Here is a 21,744-nt window from a genome sequence, read left to right on the forward strand (position 1 = left end):
CCATACATAGGTGATGAGATGTGCGCTAGGGCCAGACCCAACGGCCAATGAGAATCTGACCATTGACTGCAATGGGCACCAGGTCAGGCCCCAAGGCCCGGAGAGTCTCAGACAGGCCAGAGCTAACTGATAGAAATGTCGGATTGGACGGGACCTCGAGAAGTCACCACATCCAGCCCCCTGTGCTAAGACAGGGCCCAGTAAACCTGACTGCCCGGGCTTCACCCTGGTCTCTGGGTGGGATGGGGGAGAGGCATCCTCAGACCATGCTTCATCCAGACCTCATTTTGCTGCTAACACAAAGTGATCCTGGGCAAGTCGAGGGCAGCAGAGAACAACAGGCAGGAAGGGAGAGGGGCTCAGAAGAGAGCTCAGCGGGGTCACCTGGTGCTGGGGCCACAAGCACCATTACTGAGCGGTAACCTGTGTCTCTTTATTAGGCAGCTGCCACTTTCAGTAGGAGTAAGGAAGAGCAGAGTCTAGGGGAAGAAATGGGATGGGGGCAGCTGGTGTGGGTGTGGCAGGCTGTGCTGTCACCATGTGTATTTTTTTTTAGAATCATTGAACCAAAGAATCACAGAGTTAGAAGAGGCCACAAGGGCCATCGAGTCTAACCCCTGCCGAGATACAGGAGTTGTTGTGCCTAAACCATATAAGACAAATGGCTACCTAGCCTCCTTTTGAAAACCTCCAGTGAAGGAGCTTCCACGCGTTCCCTTGGCATCTGTTCCATTGCCCTATTGTTCTTACAGTTAGGCAGTTTTTCTGTCTTACAGTTAGGAAGTTAGGAAGGTTTTTCCTCAAATTTAATCTAAATTTGCTACGCTGTTTGAAACCACGGCCTCTCGTCCTGCCCTCTGTGTCAAGAGAGCAACTTTTCTCCATCTTTTTTATGGCAGCCTTTCAAGTATTTGAAGATTATAATGTCCCCCCTTAATTTCCTTTTCTAAACTAAACATACCCAGTTCCTTCAGCCTTTGCTCAGATGGCTGCATTCCCATCCCTTTGATCATCTTTGCTGCTCGCCTCTGGATCCTTTCCAGTTTCTCAACATTCTTTCTATACATTGGTGATCAAAATTGGACACAGTCCTCCAGCTGAGGCCTAACCAGCACCGAGTAGAGCGGTACTATCACCTCCCATGACTTGCATGCTATGCCTCTGTTAATGCAACCTAAAATTGCATTTGCTTTTTTTGCAACAGCATGGCATTGCAGACTCATGTTGAGGTTGTGATCCACCACAACTCCCAGATCCTTCTCAGCAGTGCTGCTGCCAAGAAAATTATCCCCCCACTCTCTATTTGCGCATTTGGGGTTCAACTTTACTAGAAATGGGTTAGGCAGAGGCGGCAGGTCCAGTGGGTAAAGCCGGAGACCTATGACCCTATTACAGCTGAGCTAATGGCTACCTGCCCTCTCCTGTTCCCCCTGATATGCTGTGATGGATATAGAATCATAGAATCATAGAAGATTAGGGTTGGAAGAGACCTTAGGAGGTCACCTAGTCCAACCCCCTGCTCAAAGCAGAACCAACACCAACTAAATCACCCCAACCAGGGCTTTGTAAAGCCAGGCCTTAAAAACATGTGAGGATGGAGATTCCCCCACCTCCCTAGGTAACCCATTCCAGAGCTTCACCACACTCCTAGTAAAATAGTTTTTCCTAATATCCAACCCAAACCTTCCCCACTGCAACTTGAGACTATTGCTTCTTGTTCTGTCATCTGCCACCACTGAGAACAGCCTAGCTCCATCCTCTTTGGAAACCCCTTCAGGTAGCTGAAGGCTGCTATCAAATCCCCCCTCACTCTTCTCTTCTGCAGACTAAATAAGACCAGTTCCCTCAGCCTCTCCTCATGAGTCATGTGCCCCAGCCCCCTCATCATTTTCATTGCCCTCCACTGGACTCTCTCCAACTTGTCCACATCATTTCTGTGGGGGGGGCCCAAAACTGGATGCAATACTCCAGATCTGGCCTCACCAGTGCTGAATAGGGGAGAATAATCTCTTCCCTTAATTTGTTGGCAATGCTGCTACTAATGCAGCCCAATATGCCGTTGGGCTTCTTGGCAACAAGGGCACACTGCTGACTCGTATCCAGCTTCTCGTCCACTGTAATGCTCAGGTCCCTTTTTGCAGAACTGCCGCTTAGCCAGTTGGTCCCCAGCCTGTAGCAGTGCATGGGATTCTTCCGTCCTAAGTGCAGGACTCTGCACTTGTCCTTGTTGAACCTCATCAGATTTCTTTTGGCCCAGTCTTCCAATTTGTCTAGGTCACTCTGGACCCTATCCCTCCCCTCCAGCACATCTACCTCTTCCCCCAGTTTAGTGTCATCTGCGAACTTCCTAAGGGTACAATTAATCCCATCATCCAGATCATTAATGAAGATGTTGAAAAAAACTGGAGGCAGAACTGACCCCTGGGGCACTCCACTTGATACCAGCTGCCAACTAGACATTGAGTCATTGATCCCGATGATCTAGCCCGATGAGACCATTGAGCCCGATGATCTAGCCAGCTTTCTATCCACCATATAGTCCATTCATCCAATTCATACTTCTTTAACTTGCTGACAAGAATACTGTGGGAGACCATATCAAAAGCTTTGCTAAAGAAATCATGTCTGTCCTCAGGAGCTCAGTAATTCCCTCTAATACATCCCTTCCGCCCAAGCCAGCTCCCCTGTCCACATTTGTGCCTGGGGAATTCAGGAGGGGCAAGTGGTGCTGTATTACTCTGAGGTGGGGTTAGCGATGAAGGAGCCAGCCTGGGCAACCACATTTGTTTATCCCCCCACTTGCTGTGAATGGTTCTCAGTATCAGCAATGGTCTAGTAGTGCCCAGGAACCCCAGTCACAGACGTGTAACAAAGATACGTCCCTGGCCCTAGGAGCTCACAATCTACACGCGAGATGTAACGTGAGTGACGGAGACTCCCAGCGCAACTGTGGGCAGTGAGGATGAGGAAACAATAAACCGAACTGGGCTGTGAGCGCTGACCACACTTATTTGTCTGTTCTTAGGAGCAGAGAAAACCAGGCCCCAGCATTACTGAATAACAATGTTCTTGTTGGTTCCAGTCACGGTGTAATGATCAATGTTTTATTCTAAATATGAACACAGAATCAAAACTGGCTGGAAAGTGAGTATGAACAGAAGTCAGTGGAACATTCATTGTTCCCTTGGAAGCACTAGGCTAGTCTCAGACCCTCAAACTCATGGGTTTTCTTCCCTATTGTCCTTCTGCATTTTTAGGGACCTGCAGGAAAGCTCCTGGCAATGGGCACACTTTACTCACAGCCTACTTAGTGTAGCAATATTCATGCTATTTCTCCAGCACTGAGGCCTCAGATGATCTCAGCCCTGCCAGAATTCACAGTTTCCTAGTTTTTAAAACCTGAAGGGACCATTAGATTTAGTTTGACCTTTATAACACAGGCCAGTGAATTTCACCTAGTTACTGAGCCCAATAACTTGTGTTTGACTAAAGCATCTTTCCAGAAAGGCACCAGTCTGGACTGGGAGACATTAAGAGATGGAGCATCCTCCCCCTTTGGAGTTTGCTAATCACCCTGCACTGTTAAAAAAATGGAGCCTTATTTCTCATTTGGATTTGTCTGGCTTCAGCTTCCAGCCATTGGTCCTTGTCCTGCCTTTCTCCACTAGATTACAGAGCCCTTTAAGACCCAGGATTTTCTCCCCATGAAGGCACATAAACACCATGATCAAGTCACCTCTCACTCTTCCTTTTGATAAACTGCACAGATTGAGCTCTTTCAGTCTGCCCCTGTAGGGCATTTTCTCCAGCCCTCGAATCACATTTGTGGCTCTTTTTCCTCTCCACTATTTTTGAACGTCCTTTTCAAAATGCAGCCATTAGAACCGGGCGCAGTGCTCCAGGGTCCATCTCACCCGTGTCAAACATGGAGCTAAAACCCCTCCCTGCTCACTGGCGAGGGGGTGTCCGCAGAGCTGCTTTCCTGCCCTTTCTAACTGTCATTCCTCCTCCTCTCCCAGTCAGTTCTTCCTCCCCTTTTTTCTGTTTCCCTTCTCCTCTTTCCCCTCCAGGCCCCTCCCTTCTCTTCACCCCCCCCCCCCCCCCCCGCACTGAGCAGGGCAGAGGCCAGCAGCAGGCACCTCCCAGCAGCGGCAGCAGAACGCACAGAGCTGGGGAAGGAGACAGACAGACTGAGAGCCCAGCAGCCATGGAGACACCTGCTCCACCAGGGAGTGGGAAACGTGAGGGTGAGGGTCTGGAACCCCCGGCCCCAATGACTTTAGCTGGTAGAGAGCTAGATAATGCTATTTGTCACATCTGTCGGGATTATTTGACAGACCCGGTGATTATACAGTGTGGGCACAACTTCTGCCGGGGCTGCATCACCCAGCGCTGTGCGGGAGTGGAGACAGCCGCCTGTCCTCAGTGTGGAGAAACGTTCCAGAAAAGAGCCTTCAGGCCCAACATATTGCTGGGCAACATAATACAGTTAATCAAACAATGGGTCTTAAAGCCCGGACAAAGGGGAAGGGAAGGGAATGTCTGTGAGGAACATGGCAAAGAGCTCACATGGTTCTGTAAGAAGGATGGCAAAGCCCTTTGTGAGGATTGCAAAGGATCCCCGGCTCACCGCTCTCACACTGTGATTCCCATGGCAAAGGCTGTTCACGAGTCCAAGGTAGGGGTGTTTTTGTTGGCTAATTAAATCCCTTCAGGGCCCTGTGTCACACCCTTGTCACGGAGTCCCCGGGCGATGCTCTGGAACTGCTCCCCATGAAGCCAATCAGGACTCTGGGGAAGTCTCCTTTCTGTGAGCAGCCTGTCTTCAGGACGCAAAGCTCACACAACTTCCACCTTCCTGGGTCTGACCTCGGAGCATTCAGCATCCTCTGCCCCTCCGTGCGCTTCCCACAGCAAGTCCACTCAGGCGGGGCTCCTGGGGAAGCCAGAGGGTCCTGCACCCCAACTTCACAGTCAGACGCGACTCTCAGCCAGCCAGTACAACAGAGGTTTATTAAACAACAGGAACGTGGTTTAAAACAGAGCTTGCAGGTGCAGAGAACTGGACCCCTCAGCTGGGTCCATTTTGGGGGGCAGTGAGCCAGAAAACCACGTCTGCATTTCACTCCATGTCCCAGCCAGCCCCAAAACTGAAACTCCCTCCAGCCCCTCCTCCTCTGGGCTTTGTCCCTTTCCCAGGCCAGGACATCACGTGATTCCTTTGTTCTCCAGCCCTTTAGCTCTCACCTTGCAGGGGGGAAGGGCCCATCCCATCAGTTGCCAGGAAACAGGGTGTCGGCCATTCTCTGTGTCCAGACTCCTGCACACACCTGCCCTCTAGGGCTCTGCAGTGATCATACACCCTTACTCCACCACCTAGATACTTAAGAACTGCATAGGGGAATCATAGAATCATAGAATCATAGAATATCAGGGTTGGAAGGGACCTCAGAAGGTCATCTAGTCCAACCCCCTGCTTAAAGCAGGACCATGTCCCAGTTAAATCATCCCAGCCAGGGCTTTGTCAAGCCTGACCTTAAAAACCTCTAAGGAAGGAGATTCTACCACCTCCCTAGGGGAAACTGAGGCACCCCCACACTATTCAGAGGAAACATTAAGAACAGTCCCACTTCATCACAACCCTGTCTGGACAGATACCAGTCTGCTGTGACTGGACCTAACCATAGGAACCCACATGCTTCTAAGACTTCAGCTCTGGGTCTCTCAGCTGCACTCCCAACTGCAGACCCCATGTCTGCTGCCCTTCTTTGGGATGTGGTTCTCCACACCCCAGCGGTCTGAAACCCCAGAACCAGAGCCGCAGCCCTCCCAAGCTCCCAGTTGGTTACACACGCCCCGGCAGATTTCCAGCACACTGTGGGCACGCTGAGTTCTCGACTGACCCCTTCAGGGACAATGTGTCAGGCGAGACAGGAACACAGGCTTACCAAAGGGATTTCTTCACCACAGGCACTTGTATTTTTAAGAAAGCACAGAGAGACTTCAGATCTACACAAAATAACAAACAGTCCTGAGACAAACTGCCCCCTATCCCCTGTGTCTGCTCTCACCCCTCTATCACTCTGGCTACACAAAGCCTATGTTGGCAAAACTTGTGTCACTCAGGGGTGTGAATATTCCACCCCCGTGAGTGACATAAGTTACGCCAACAGAGGTACTGCCGCTCACGGGGTTGGGTGTTTTATGCTAACAGGAGAGCTCTCTCCCGTCGGCACAGAGCGTCTTCACCACAGGCACTGCAGCGGTGCAGCTGTATCGGGAGAGCTGAGCGGCCACAGCCCTTCTAGTGTAGACATGACTCTGAGGTCTGGTCAGCATCTCAGGCAAGGCAGAGACCCTCCTGCTTTCTCTCTCTCCAGCCTTGTCTTCTGGCATATGGCACTCGATGGCCCCTCTTGCTCTGAGAGCATCCCCCCTTCAATATAGTCTCTGTCCCCTTTTGCCATATGGAAGTGTCTGAGCTCCATGGACCAATCTTATCTGTCTAATAAATTCTTCACTAAGCTCCATCCCCATAGCAGAGCCAGAGCTCCTTAGAATCCTAGAATGTCAGGGTTGGAAGGGACCTCAGGAGGTCATCTAGTCCAACCCCCTGCTCAAAGCAGGACCAATCCCCAATTTTTGCCCCAGATCCCTAAATGGCCCCCTCAAGGATTGAACTCACAACCCTGGGTTTAGCAGGCCAATGCTCAAACCACTGAGTTATCCCTCCTTGTTTTAGTTACTAAGAGAAGTTTTTTTCTGCCTTTTAATCTTATTAGCCCTGTAGAGGGAAGCCTCGTCTGGGAGAGGGCTCTTTAATTCAGCAGACAAAGGCAGAATGAGATCTAATGGCTGGAAGTTAAAGCTAGACAGATATAGGCTAGAAGTAAGGTGCAAATATTTTACCATGAGGGGGATTTTCCATTGGAACAACTTACCGAGGGTTGTGGTGGGTTCCCCATGACTTGGAGTCTTTAAATCATTGCTGGGCATCCTTCAGCGATCGGCTCTAGCTCAGCCACAAGCTGATGCTGCAGGAATCTCTGTGGGAGGTTCTTTGGCATGTGCTCAAAAACAGGAGGTCAGACCAGATGTTCAGAATGGCCCCTTCAGGCCTTATCAGCTGTGAAGCTGTGACTTATTCTGGCGAATGCTGGTCCATACAGAAGCATAACTCTTTGTGGCTGACAAAGGTGCATGGCAGTGGGTTTAGCAAACTGTAGCCATAGAGGGGTGAATAAGTTAGCTACATTATTTGCTCAGATGAACGAAATTCATAAATACCTAGGGAAGCAGGGATGGCTGGGAATTTACCCTTCTGAAATGGGATTGCCCTGATGGGAAGAGGGTTTTGTGCCTGAAAATGTGTGGCACACCCATGGGGAATGGTCACTGGATGTTTTTTCACTTGGTTTTATTAAAGTCTTGACAGTTTCCCCATTTCTCCGTTCAGGGGGAGACAAGCACATCAAGCAGGTACTGTACATGCATTTGCCTTTGTCATTTCCTCTGACATTCCTGTTCAATGCACTGCAGCATTACTGCACTGAACAGCTGAGCTGAAAGATGACAGAGAATGTCTTCTCTTTAGGAGTGGAAATGTGAATGTTCAGGAACAGGAAGCCATTTCTACTCAACTGCAGGAGCTCAGAGGTAAATGAACGCCACTTTCATATTTAGCAGTGCCTACCCCAAGCGCTCACAACTCCTCAGTCAGGTCCAAATACATGAAAAGACTGGATAAAAAATATCACAAGATCTTGAACAAAAACAATTGTACCACCTCGTTTTTGAACACTTAAGGACAATCCAGCCACCCCACTCCCCACTTCCTGCCCCCACAGTCTGCGTGCGCTCTTTCAGGATGCACAGCCAGTCTTGTTTGTCTTCGTGAAGAAGTTAGAATGAAATGCTGTACCTTTAGAACTGTCACCTACACACTCTGTCACCACCAGGTGTGAACTGGCTTAGTTCATGGTTTTAACAGATACAGTATGTGCTCTGAGTACATGTTTAGGTGGCAGGGATTAACTCATTTTGAGTTGTATGTAAAATTTGTGTCTGTGCCCAGAGAGAGCTATATTGGGCTCATTTCCAACCACTAAAAAATCAAGAACAATCAACTGTCACTGTCTTGTTCCCTGGGCCTTTCAGAGAATTCTCCGCACCAGCTGCACTGGTGAGCTGTGGCTAGGATTGCTGTAATAAAACAAACTCACTCAGGATTTGCACGGCTGGTCTGAGATGGTGCTCACACTGGGCACAAGATGCTCTCGCTCAGGCTGTGCTCAGCAGTGACTGACAGACATGACGCTACCTCCATTTCCAGCAGTGTTGGTACCCCAGGGCTGACACCAAATGGACGAGCTCCAAGTGGGAAAGAGCTGATCTTAGAGGCGATGTCTGTCGGGGCCCATCCACACCTCCCTCCCTGGCTCATGCTGACCTGAGCACCCAGCTAAAGAAAGACACCTCCACCCTGTTCTTAGCTAAGGCATCACCCAACTAACCTGGCCTTAGAGGGAGCTGTTCCCATGTGTCACTAGGATCAGGGAACAGGCACCACCCACAAGCTCAGGAGCTGGCCTAGGATGGGGGTGCGGTGACCTCAATAGATGGACCCATCTGTGTCTCTCCCTTTGTTTCTCTATTTCATAACTACAGCAGAGCTGCATTAAACAAGAATAGGAATTTCACCATAAACACGATGGAATGAAATCTCATCTCTCCCCCTTTTCTCCCCCTAGAGACGCTGCGATCTGAACTGGAGAGCGAGAAAGGTCAGTGTCTGGGCTCATTACATTAACTGATGTCAGGGTTATTCCCATAAATATTACAGAGAATCTCACCTCTCCCCCTTTTCTCCCCCTAGAGCAGTGGTTTTCTACCTGCGGACCACAGACCCCGGCAGGTCAGCAGACTATGTCTAACATTTCCAAAGGGGTCTGCACCACCATTCAAAATTTTGTAGGAGTGTGCAAATGAAAAAAGGTTGAAAACCACTGCCCTAGAGAGGCTGTGATCTGACCTGGAGAGCAAGAAAGGTCAGCATCTGGGGCCAATGGGGTGGCATAAAGATTATATGACAATGTTTCCCGAAAATGTGGCGGATCAGTAAAGTGGATATTACCAGGCAGACGAGACACTTGGAATGAAGCCAAAGGGAGGCTGCGACTTAGGCTTTGTCTGCACTACGCACCTTTTAGCGACACAACCGTGCTACTGCAGCCGTGCCACTAAAAGGTGCGCAACGTAGCCGCTGTTTGTCGGTGGGAGAGAGCCCTGCCGCTGACAAAAAAATTCCACCCCAAATGAGCAGCAGTAGCTTCATCAGCAGGAGAGCTCTCCCGCCGATAAAGCGCTGCTCACACCAGTGCTTTTCACTGGCGAAACTTTTTTCTTTCGCGTGTGTGCGTGTGTCTGTGTGTTTTTAACAACTCTGAACGATGAAAGTTTTGTCATTCAGTTGCCAGTGTAGACAAACCCTCATTGTAAAGATCGTCACAGGACGGGGATTCCCTCCATTGTCCCTGGGCACCTGGCTGTGTCTGGAGGCCCAAGGGAAGTGATGGCTCAGGCTGCTGCTATGCCTGAAGAGGGGACACTGCAGAGCAATGGGGAGACGGGTGGGAAATGAGCAGAACCCCCCATTTCAGCAAGGGTTGTGGTGGGAAGGTATTTCCACAGAGACGATTCTGATGGGGTGGGAGGGGGTACACGTGTGTTGTGGAGAAAGTACAAAACACACGTGGGATGGAACAATGACAAATAACGTGCTAGTGTTTGAATGGGTGATGGGGAATGTCTCCGAATTGTCACCAGAGACCAAGCAGTGAACTCAGGGCTGCTCGCGCTGACCCAGACGGGCTCTGAAGGGGAAGGGACCAATTGTCCTAAAACCCCATGGAAGTTACCAACACAGTACCTTAGCCCAGGCCCTGAGTAGCCCTAGACCGTCCAGGCCAGGTTCATTGCTGGGGACTGTTCGACATGTCCAGTGTTTAACAGAATCCCTCACATGGGATCCGCCGCCCGTGTCCTGGCCTTTCACAGCCATGTAACATGAGAAGGGGCAGGATTTCACCCTCAGTGACCCTGTGTGTGTGTCTGTCTGTGTGTGTCTGTGTCTATTTGTTCTGGTATCAAGGAGACGTTTGGTACTGGCAGGGAAGGAGGGGAAATGTATCTCCTTTCTCCCCGCCCTATTTTAGCATACAAAGAGGTCTTGCTGTATTTGGATGGAGGTGGGAGCTGGCTTGAATTCACTGTTCCTCACCAAAACAACCTTTGAAGACAGGTAGCTGCCCCACTGCTCCTCTCCCCAGTATCTGTCCTTGAATCCAGCTATGAGGGAGAAGCACAGAAGTTGGATGTTTCTGCTAAAATGATCAGCAGTGAGATAATTACAAATGGTGACATTTAAATGATCATCGATCAAGTTTTAGTGTCACCATCCCAAGCCCACTGTGATGAGTGTGAGCAGCAAACAGCGCTGCCTGCAGACTCAGGCAGATCGCACTGGGCTGGTGCACTGCTTACACCCAGGTCACTTGCTCAATGCTACCTTCATGCCCAGAAATGCTGGACACTTATTAATACACGGAGTGGAGATTTTCACCCCCATCTCAACCTCGTTATGTTTGCAAAGCGACCAGAGCAGCATAAAAGGGCTCCAGAAGGCCTGGATCCAGCTGTGGGAGGATTCCTCCAGTGCAGGCAGTGCAGAGAACATCTGCAGGCTGCCCTCTGAGGACCAACTCACAAGCCCTATTGTAGCGGTGTAGGGGAGATGGGCCTGGGAACAAGAGGGGTGTGTCAGGGCGGGGCCACTGCGCACAGTGCCGCAGAGATTCTGGGCCATGCTGCTGCCCATATGCACCCAGGGAAAGGCTGCTGTAACTAAAGGCAGAAGCTAAGCCGGAAAATCTCACTCCCAATACGGAGTAACAGAGCTGACATGGGGCGTTATACCCGTGTAACAAGAGCAGTTTAAATTCTCACCTTACCATGTACTGGTGAAACCTTCCAATGCAGACAAGCCCTGAGTTACAGCAGGGGCTGCTTTGGCATCCAGAGCACCCAGGATCAGGGGGATGCGGGGTTTGTGGTAAAAGCCACAGTCACCCTCACGTGCGCCTGGGCTGCAGGTTTTCAACACAGAATCTCACCCTGAGCGTTTAAACCATAGATCACAATGATGTGGCATTTCTTTAACTAGAGCAGTGGTTCTTAACCTGGGGTGCGAGATGCCTTTCCTGGGGGTGCGAGACATGACAGATTTTTTTAGAAAGTAAATTATCGAAAACACAAATTAAGCACAGGCACGTAAGTACAATTACTTTGTTCCATCAAACCTATGTTTATATGTATATCATTCTCTCTCTTTCATTCTATAGTTATGATATATCTAGGTTTAAAGAACTGACCTGCTTCAACGATTTTTGATAAGGGGTGCGAGAACATATTGAGAACCAAAGGGGTGAGGGCTGCAGTAAAGGTTAAGAGCCACTGAACTAGAGGGTCACACACTTTGTTGCTTACATAGGATCAGTGGTGCATCCAACTGGGCTCCTCAAACCCACCCCGCACCTTCAAATGTGTCCCTCCCCCTCAACTCTGCACATAATCCTATTGATTGTTGTGAAAAGCGGAAAACTGTAAAAACTGATTTCCAGTAAAATCAGGCTTTTCTGATTTTCACCCAAATCAACAGAGTTCTGAGCAGAGTGGGCAGGCGAGGGGCCTGGCTGGAATACGGGGGTGAGGAGAAGAGGAGGCAAGAAGTGCAGCTGGGGCGGGGAAGTGACTGGAGTGCGGTGAGGGGCCTGCTAACCCTAACGCTAACCTCACCCTCTCCTTAAACCCTAACCCTGAGCTCACTGCCTCACCCTGTATCCTGAGGGATCAAACGGTGAGTTTAGTGGAAATTAGGCTCTTACAGTTCTCCAGTTTTTACCAAAATCCGGAGGTTTGGGCCCATTGATATCTGGAACATGCCCTGAAACACTGCAATTGATGGGACGTGGTTATCAAAAGTTATCCCGTTCCAGACAGAGAGAAACACCATCGAGTTCAGCGTGGGGCATTAGCCAATAGGGAAAGGAGACAGCCATTTACTCAACGTTTTACCTGCACTAGGCCTTGTGTCCCCAGTATAACGCTGGCTGTGGGAATAGCTAGAGGCAGAGCACCCCTGTGTGTGTTCTGCTTTCTACCAGTAGAAAAATGACTCCTATGAGTTTGCAATACTTACAGATAAATCTTCTACCTTGTAACCCACCTCTCCTGTTATTCACTTGCAGCGGCACATCATGCAGAGAAAGGTGAGATCCCTTTGTTCATTGCAATGGGAGGGGAGGAGGAAATTCAGACTTTACAGCAAGTTTCACAGACCCCTGGGGCAGGTATTGAGAGCTCTCACTGTGAACAGAAAGTCAGTTTGGTTGGTGTGGTGCAAAGAGAAGCTCTGCCCCTCGTCCCTCACACTCAGGACAGGGAATGAACAGACCCAAACCCCACTCCCTGAACTCCCAGGGGTTTATTGCTCCCACACAGCCAGGGGAGGGAGCGGGTTTGGCTCACTCTGCCCTCTGTGTAGCCAGCACTGTGCCCATGCTGTGAGCTGGCTGTAGTCGTTAACACCCCCGGTGTGACCTGCCAGGCAGAAGGTGGCCAGGGACATGGTGGCTGATGATGTCATTGGCTGCGGGCTCCACCCCCCTCCCACCCAGTCCCGTCACCCCAGTGATCGATTAATCTGCCCCCAGACCTGAGCTGCATTAAACAATAATAGGAACTTCACCATAAACATGATGGAATGAAATCTCACCCCTCCCCCTTTTCTCCCCCTTAGAGAGGCTGCAATCTGAACTGAAGAGCGAGAAAGGTCAGTGTCGGGGGCCAATGGGGTGGCATAAAGATTATATGAGAACGTTTCCCAAAAAACTGGCGGATCAGTAAACGCGAGATTACCAGGCGGACGAGACGTTTGGAACGAAGCCGAAGGGAGGCTGTGACTTGGGCTTTGTCTGCACTACGCACCTTTTAGCGACACAACCGTGCCCCTACAGCCGTGCCACTGAGAGGCGCGCAGTGTAGCCGCTGTTTGTCGGAGGGAGAGAGCCCTGCCGCTGATACAATCTTCCACCCCCAACAAAGAGAAGTAGCTTTGGTGGAAGACAAAGCGCTGCTCACGCCAGTGCTTTTCACTGGCAAAACTTTTGTCTTTTGCGTGTGTCTTTTTTTAAACAACTCTGAACAACAAAGGCTTTGTCATTCAGTTGTCAGTAGACAAAGCTTCATTGTAAAGATCCTCACAGGACGGGGATTCCCTGCTTCGTCCCTGGTGACCCGGCTGTACCTGGAGGCCCAAGGGAAGTGATGGCTCAGGCTGCAGCAATGCCTGAAGTGGGGACACTGCAAAGAAATGGGGAGATGGGTGGAAATGAGCAGAACCCCCCATTCAGGAGGGGTTGTGGGGGGAAGGCATTCCCACCGAGACAATTCTGATGGGGTGGCAGGGGGCACACGTGTGTTGTGGAGAAAGTACAAAACACATGAGGGATGGAACAATGACAAATAACATGCTAGTGTTTGAATGGGTGATGGGGAATGTCTCCGAATTGTCACCAGAGCCCAAGCAGTGAACTCAGGGCTTCTCGCGCAGACCCAGACGGGCTCTGAAGAGGAAGGGGCCAATTGTCCTAAAACCCCATGGAAGTTACCGACACAGCAGCCTGAGCCCAGGCCCTGAGTAGCCTGAGACCGTCCAGGCCAGGGTCATTGCTGGGGAATGTTCGACATGTCCAGTGTTTAACAGAATCCCTCCCATGGGGTTCCTCATACCCACCCGCCACCTTCAAAAGCATCCCTCCCCTCAACTCTGCCCATAACCCTATTGATTGTTGTGAAAAGCAGAAAACTGGAAAAATTGATTTCCAATAAAATCAGGCTTTTCTGATTTTTACCCAAATCAACAGAGTTCTGACCAGAGTGGAGATGGGAGGGACCTGGCTGGAATATGGGGGTGAGGAGAAGAGGATGCAAGAAGTGCGGCTGGGCGGGGGGAAGTGGAGCGCTGTGAAGACCTGCTAACCCTAACTCTAACCTCACCCTCACCTTGAACCCTAACCCTGAGCTCACTGCCTCACCCTGTATCCTGAGGGATCAAACGGTGATTTTCATGGAAATCAGGTTTTTACAGTTCTCCAGTTTTCACCAAAATCCGGAGGGTTCTGCCCATTGACAGCTAGAACATGCCCTGAAACACTGCGTGGGACATGGTTATCAAAAGTTATCCCGTTCCAGACAGAGAGAAACACCATCGAGTTCAGCGTGGGGCATCAGCCAATAGGGAAAGGGGAGAGCCATTTACTCAGCGTTTTACCTGCACTAGGCCTTGTGTCCCCAGTATAACACTGGCAGTGGGAATAGCTAGAGGCAGAGCACCCCAGTGTGTGTTCTGCTTTCTACCAGTAGAAAAATGACTCCTATGAGTTTGCAATACTTTCATATAAAACTTCTACCTTGTAACCCACCTCTCCTGTTATTCACTTGCAGCGGCACATCATGCAGAGAAAGGTGAGGTCCCTTTGTTCATTGCAATGGGAGGGGAGGGGAATCTCAAACTTTGCAACAAGTTTCATAAACCCCTGAGGCAGTTATGGAGAGCTCTCGCTATGAACTAAAAGTCAATATGGTTTGTGCGGTGCACAGAGAAACTCTGCCTCTCGTCCCTCACACTCAGGACACAGAATGAGCAGATCCAAACCCCACTCCCTGAGCTCCCAGGGGTTTATTGCTCCCACACAGCCAGGGGAGGGAGCGGGTTTGGCTCACTCTGCCCTCTGTGTAGCCAGCACTGTGTCCATGCTGTGAGCTGGCTGTAGTCGTTAACACCCCCGGTGTGACCTGTCAGACTGAAGGTGGCCAGGGACATGGTGGCTGATGATGTCATCGTGCTGCTCGCTACAGTGTCACTCTGCCCATTTGCTCTCCTGTGCTATTGGCTGCGGGCTCCACCCCCCTCCCACCCAGTCCCGTCACCCCAATGATCGACTAATCTGCCCCCAGAGCTGAGCTGCATTAAACAATAATAGGAACTTCATCATAAACATGATGGAATGAAATCTCACCCCTCCCCCTTTTCTCCCCCTTAGAGAGGCTGCAATCTGAACTGAAGAGCGAGAAAGGTCAGTGTCTGGGGCCAGTGGGGTGGCGTAAAGATTATACGAGAACGTTTCCCAAAAAACTGGCGGATCAGTAAACTAGAGATTACCAGGCGGACGAGACGTTTGGAAGGAAGCCGAAGGGAGGCTGCGACTTGGGCTTTGTCTGCACTACGCACCTTTTAGTGACACAACCGTGCCCCTACAGCCGTGCCACTGAGAGGCGCGCAGTGTAGCCACTGTTTCTCGGAGGGAGAGAGCCCTGCCGCTGATACAATCTTCCACCCCCAACAAAGACAAGTAGCTTTGGTGGTAGACAAAGAGCTGCTCACGCCGGTGCTTTTCACTGGCCAATCTTTTGTCTTTTTCTTGTGTGTTTTTTTAAGAACTCTGAACAACAAAGGCTTTGTCATTCAGTTGCCAGTGTAGCCAAAGTCTCATTGTAAAGATCGTCACAGGACAGGGATTCCCTCCATTGTCCCTGGTGACCCAGCTGTGCCTGGAGGCCCAAGGGAAGTGATGGCTCAGGCTGCAGCTATGCCTGAAGAGGGGAGACTGCAGAGCAATGGGGAGACGGGTGGGAAATGAGCAGAACTCCCCATTTCAGCAGGGGTTGTGGGGGGAAGGTATTTCTACAGAGACTATTCTGATGGAATGGGAGGGGGTACACGTGTGTTGTGGAGAAAGTACAAAACACACGAGGGATGGAACAATGACAAATAACGTGCTAGTGTTTGAATGGGTGATTGGGAATGTCTCCGAATTGTCACCAGAGCCCAAGCAGTGAGGTCAGGGCTGCTCACGCTGACCCAGACTGGCTCTGAAGGGGAACGGGCCAATTGTCCTAAAACCCCATGGAAGTTACCGACACAGCAGCCTGAGCCCAGGCCCTGAGTAGCCCTAGACCGTCCAGGCCAGGATCATTGCTGGGGACTGTTTGACATGTCCAGTGTTTAACAGAATCCCTCACATGGGGTCCCTCATACCCACCCGCCACCTTCAAAAGCATCCCTCCCCTCAACTCTGCCCATAACCCTATTGATTGTTGTGAAAAGCAGAAAACTGGAAAAACTGATTTCCAATAAAATCAGGCTTTTCTGATTTTCTCCCAAATCAACAGAGTTCTGACCAGAGTGGAGATGGGAGGGACCTGGCTGGAATATGGGGGTGAGGAGAAGAGGAGGCAAGAAGTGCAGCTGGGCGGGGGGGAGTGGAGTGCTGTGAAGACCTGCTAACCCTAACTCTAACCTCACCCTCACCTTGAACCCTAACCCTGAGCTCACTGCCTCACCCTGTATCCTGAGGGATCAAACGGTGATTTTCATGGAAATCAGGTTTTTACAGTTCTCCAGTTTTCACCAAAATCCGGAGAGTTCTGCCCATTGACAGCTAGAACATGCCCTGAAACACTGCGTGGGACGTGGTTATCAAAATTTATCCCATTCCAGACAGAGAGAAACACCATCGAGTTCAGCGTGGGGCATCAGCCAATAGGGAAAGGGGAGAGCCATTTACTCAGCGTTTTACCTGCACTAGGCCTTGTGTCCCCAGTATAACGCTGGCAGTGGGAATAGCTAGAGGCAGAGCACCCCTGTGCATGTTCTGCTTTCTACCAGTGGAAAAATGACTCCTATGAGTTTGCAATACTTTCATATAAATCTTCTGCCTTGTAACCCACCTCTCCTGTTATTCAGTTGCAGCGGCACATCGTGCAGAGAAAGGTGAGGTCCCTTCATTCATTGCAATGGGAGGGGAGGGGGAATCTCAAACTTTGCAACAAGTTTCATAGACCCCCGAGGCAGGTCTTGAGAGCTCTCACTGTGAACTAAAAGTCAATATGGTTAGTGGGGTGCACAGAGAAACACTGCCCCTCGTCCCTCACTCTCAGGACACAGAATGAACAGATCCAAACCCCACTCCCTGAACTCCCAGGGGTTTATTGCTCCCACACAGCCAGGGGAGGGAGCGGGTTTGGCTCACTCTGCCCTCTGTGTAGCCAGCACTGTGCCCATGCTGTGAGCGGGCTGCAGTGGTTAACACCCGCGGTGTGACCTGCCAAGCAGAAGGTGGCCAGGGACATGGTGGCTGATGATGTCATCGTGCTGCTCGCTACGGTGTCACTCTGCCCATTTGCTCTCCTGTGCTATTGGCTGCGGGCTCCACCCCCTCCCACCCAGTCCCCTCACCCCAATGATCGACTAATCTGCCCCCAGAGCTGAGCTGCATTAAACAATAATAGGAACTTCACCATAAACATGAGGGAATGAAATCTCACCTCTCCCCCTTTTCTCCCCCTTAGAGAGGCTGCAATCTGAACTCAAGAAGGAGAAAGGTCAGTGTCGGGGGCCAATGGGGTGGCGTAAAGATTATATGAGAACGTTTCCCAAAAAACTGGCGGATCAGTAAACTAGAGATTACCAGGCGGACAAGACGTTTGGAACGAAGCCGAAGGGAGGCTGCGACTTAGGCTTTATCTGCACTACGCACTTTTTAGCGACACAACCGTGCCCCTACAGCCGTGCCACTGAGAGGCGCGCAGTGTAGCCGCTGTTTGTCGGAGGGCGAGAGCCCTGCCGCTGATACAATCTTCCACCCCCAACAAAGAGAAGTAGATTTGTTGGTAGACAAAGCGCTGCTCACGCCGATGCTTTTTGCTGGCAAAACTTTTGTCTTTTGCGTTTGTGTTTTTTTAAGAACTCTGAACAACAAAGGCTTTGTCATTCAGTTGCCAGTGTAGACAAAGCTTCATTGTAAAGATCCTCACAGGACGGGAATTCCCTCCATCGTTCCTGGGGGCCCGGCTGTGCCTGGAGGCCCAAGGGAAGTGATGGCTCCGGCTGCAGCTATGCCTGAAGCGGGGACACTGCAGAGCAATGGGGAGACGGGTGGGAAATGAGCAGAACCCCCCATTTCAGCAGGGGTTGTGGGGGGATGGTATTCCCACCGAGATAATTCTGATGGCATGGGAGGGGGTACACGTGTGTTCTGTAGAAAGTACAAAACACACGAGGGATGGAACAATGACAAATAACATGCTAGTATTTGAATGGGTGATGGGGAATGTCTCCAAATTGTCACCAGAGACCAAGCAGTGAACTCAGGGCTGCTCGTGCTGACCCAGACGGGCTCTGAAGGGGAAGGGGCCAATTGTCCTGAAACCCCATAGAAGTTAGCGACACAGCATCCTGCGCCCAGGCCCTGAGCAGCCCTAGACCGTCCAGGACAGGTTCATTGCTGGGGACTGTTCGACATGTCCAGTGTTTAACAGAATCCCTCACATGGGATCTGCCACCCGTGTCCTGGTCTTTCACAGCCATGTAACATGAGAAGGGGCAGGATTTCACCCTCAGTGACCATGTGTGTGTGAGTGTGTGTCTGTGTGTATTTGTTCTGATATCAAGGAGACATTTGGTACTGGAGGGGAAAGAGGGGAAATGTATCTCCTTTCTCCCCGCCCTATTTTAGCATACAAAGAGGTCTTGCTGTATTTGGATGGAGGTAGGAGCTGGCTTGAATTCACTGTTCCTCACCAAAACAACCTTTGAAGACAGGTAGCTGCCCCACTGCTCCTCTCCCCAGTATCTGTCCTTGAATCCAGCTATGAGGGAGAAGCACAGAAGTTGGATGTTTCTGCTAAAATGATCAGCAGTGAGATAATTGCAAATGGTGACAATTAAATGATCATCGATTAAGTTTTAGTGTCACCATCCCAAGCCCACTGTGATGAGTGTGAGCAGCAAACAGCGCTGCCTGCAGACTCAGGCTGATCGCACTGGGCTGGTGCACTGCTTACACCCAGGTCACTTGCTCAATGCTACCTTCATGCCCAGAAAGGCTGGACTCTTATTAATACACGGAGTGGAGATTTTCACCCCCATCTCAACCTTGTTATGTTAGCAAAAGGACCAGAGCAGCATAAAAGGGCTCCAGAAGGCCTGGATCCAGCTGTGGGAGGATTCCTCCAGTGCAGGCAGCGCAGAGAACATCTGCAGGCTGCCCTCTGAGGACCAACTCACAAGCCCTATTGTAGGGGTGTAGGGGAGATGGGCCTGGGAACAAGAGGGGTGTGTCAGGGCGGGGCCACTGCGCACAGTGCCGCAGAGATTCTGGGCCGTGCTGCTGCCCATATACACCCAGGGAAAGGCTGCTGTAACTAAAGGCAGAAGCTAAACCCAGAAAATCTCACTCCCAATATGGAGTAACAGAGCTGCCATGGGGTGTTATACCCGTGTAACAAGAGCAGTTTAAATTCCCACCTTACCATGTACTGGTGAAACCTTCCAATGCAGACAAGCCCTGAGTTACCGCGGGGGCTGCTTTGGCATCCAGAGCACCCAGGATCAGGGGGATGCGGGGTTTGTGGTAAAAGCCACAGTCACCCTCACGTGCGCCTGGGCTGCAGGTTTTCAACACAGAATCTCGCCCTGAGAGTTTAAACCATAGATCACAATGATGTGGCATTTCTTTAACTAGAGCAGTGGTTCTTAACCTGGGGTGCGAGATGCCTTTCCTGGGGGTGCGAGACATGACAGATTTTTTTAGAAGGTAAATTATCGAAAACACAAATTAAGCACAGGCACGTAAGTACAACTGCTTTGTTTCATCAAACCTATGTTCATATGTATATAATTCTCTCTCTTTCATTCTATAGTTATGATATATCTAGGTTTAAAGAACTGACCTGCTTCAACGATTTTTGATAAGGGGTGCGAGAACATATTGAGAACCAAAGCGGTGCAGGCTGCAGTAAAGGTTAAGAGCCACTGAACTAGAGGGTCACACACTTTGTTGTTTACATAGGACCAGTGGTGCATCCAACTGGGCTCCTCAAACCCACCCCGCACCTTCAAATGCGTCCCTCCCCCTCAACTCTGGCCATAACCCTATTGATAGTTGTGAAAAGTGGAAAACTGGAAAAACTGATTTCCAATAAAATCAGGCTTTTCAGATTTTCACCCAAATCAACAGAGTTCTGAGCAGAGTGGAGATGGGAGGGACCTGGCTGGAATATGGGGGTGAGGAGAAGAGGAGGCAAGAAGTGCAGCGGGGCGGGGACGGGGACGGAGACTGGAGTGCGGTGAGGGGCCTGCTAACCCTAACTCTAACCTCACCCTCACCTTGAACCCTAACCCTGAGCTCACTGCCTCACCCTGTATCCTGAGGGATCAAAAGGTGATTTTCATGGAAATCAGGTTTTCACAGTTCTACAGTTTTCACAAAAATCCGGAGGGTTCTGCCCATTGATAGCTAGAACATGCCCTGAAACACTGCGTGGGACATGGTTATGAAAAGTTATCCCGTTACAGACAGATAGAAACACCATCGAGTTCAGCGTGGGGCATCAGCCAATAGCGAAAGGGGAGAGCCATGTACTCAGCGTTTTACCTGCAGTCGGCCTTGTGTCCCCAGTATAACGCTGGCTGTGGGAATAGCTAGAGGCAGAGCACCGCTGTGTGTGTTCTGCTTTGTACCGGTAGAAACAAGACTCCTATGAGTTTGCAATACTTTCAGATAAATCTTCTACCTTGTAACCCACCTCTCCTGTTGTTCCCTTCCAGCGGCGCATCGTGCAGACAAAGGTGAGGTCCCTTTGTTCATTGCAATGGGACGTGAGGGGGAATCTCAGACTTTACAACAAGTTTCGTAGACCTCTGAGGCAGGTCTTGAGAGCTCTCACTGTCCACAGAAAGTCAGTTTGGTTTGTGCGGTGCACAGAGAATCTCTTCCCCTCGCCCCTCACACTCAGGACAGGGAATGAAAAGACCCAAACCCCACTCCCTGAGCTCCCAGGGGTTTATTGCTCCCACACAGCCAGGGGAGGGAGCGGGTTTGGCTCACTCTGCCCTCTGTGTAGCCAGCACTGTGCCCAGGCTGTGATCTGGCTGTAGTCGTTAACACCCCCGGTGTGACCTGCCAGGCAGAAGGTGGCCAGGGACTTGGTGGCTCATGATGTCATCGTGCTGCTCGCTACGGTGTCACTCTGCCCATTTGCTCTCCTGTGCTGATTGGCTGCGGGCTCCACCCCCTCCCACCCAGTCCCGTCACCCCAATGATCGACTAATCTGCCCCCAGAGCTGAGCTGCATTAAACAATAATAGGAACTTCACCATAAACATGATGGAATGAAATCTCATCCCTCCCCCTTTTCTCCCCCTTAGAGAGGCTGCAATCTGAACTGAAGAGCGAGAAAGGTCAGTGTCGGGGGCCAATGGGGTGGCATAAAGATTATATGAGAACGTTTCCCAAAAAACTGGTGGATCAGTAAACGCGAGATTACCAGGCGGACGAGACGTTTGGAACGAAGCCAAAGGGAGGCTGCGACTTAGGCTTTGTCTGCACTACGCACCTTTTAGCGACACAACCGTGCCCCTACAGCCGTGCCACTGAGAGGCGCGCAATGTAGCCGCTGTTTGTCGGAGGGCGAGAGCCCTGCCGCTGATACAATCTTCCACCTCCCACAAAGAGAAGTAGCTTTGGTGGTAGAGAAAGCGCTGCTCACGCCAGTGCTTTTCGCTGGCAAAACTTTTGTCTTTTTCGTGTGTGTCTTTTTTTTAACAACTCTGAACAACAAAGG

At 50.6% G+C, this 21,744-nt stretch overlaps 3 protein-coding genes across 4 annotated transcripts in view; 2 read left to right on the top strand and 1 right to left on the bottom strand.

Annotated features, from left to right (window-relative positions):
- LOC102936186 (butyrophilin-like protein 2) overlaps positions 1 to 21,744 on the bottom strand; it is a 1,677,894-nt gene that overhangs the window by 621,773 nt on the left and 1,034,377 nt on the right.
- LOC114020220 (butyrophilin subfamily 1 member A1) overlaps positions 1 to 21,744 on the top strand; it is a 1,361,724-nt gene that overhangs the window by 397,528 nt on the left and 942,452 nt on the right. Inside the window, 2 exon segments of the mRNA XM_043528139.1 lie at positions 8,751 to 8,783; positions 12,857 to 12,889. Of these exon segments, the coding sequence (XP_043384074.1) occupies positions 8,751 to 8,783; positions 12,857 to 12,889 (66 nt within the window).
- LOC122462855 (E3 ubiquitin-protein ligase TRIM52-like) lies at positions 3,927 to 7,877 on the top strand. Of its 2 annotated transcripts, XM_043528312.1 has the most exons (3): positions 3,927 to 4,678; positions 7,457 to 7,479; positions 7,595 to 7,877. In XM_043528312.1, exons 1-3 carry the CDS (start codon positions 4,208 to 4,210, stop codon positions 7,662 to 7,664), a joined length of 564 nt encoding a protein of 187 aa, XP_043384247.1. In that variant the 5' UTR covers positions 3,927 to 4,207; the 3' UTR covers positions 7,665 to 7,877. The 2 variants fall into 2 exon arrangements, with proteins under 2 accessions (XP_043384247.1, XP_043384248.1); XM_043528313.1 differs by lacking the exon at positions 7,457 to 7,479.

The sequence above is a fragment of the Chelonia mydas genome, chromosome 14, assembly GCF_015237465.2.
Source record: "Chelonia mydas isolate rCheMyd1 chromosome 14, rCheMyd1.pri.v2, whole genome shotgun sequence".
NCBI lineage: Eukaryota > Metazoa > Chordata > Testudines > Cheloniidae > Chelonia > Chelonia mydas.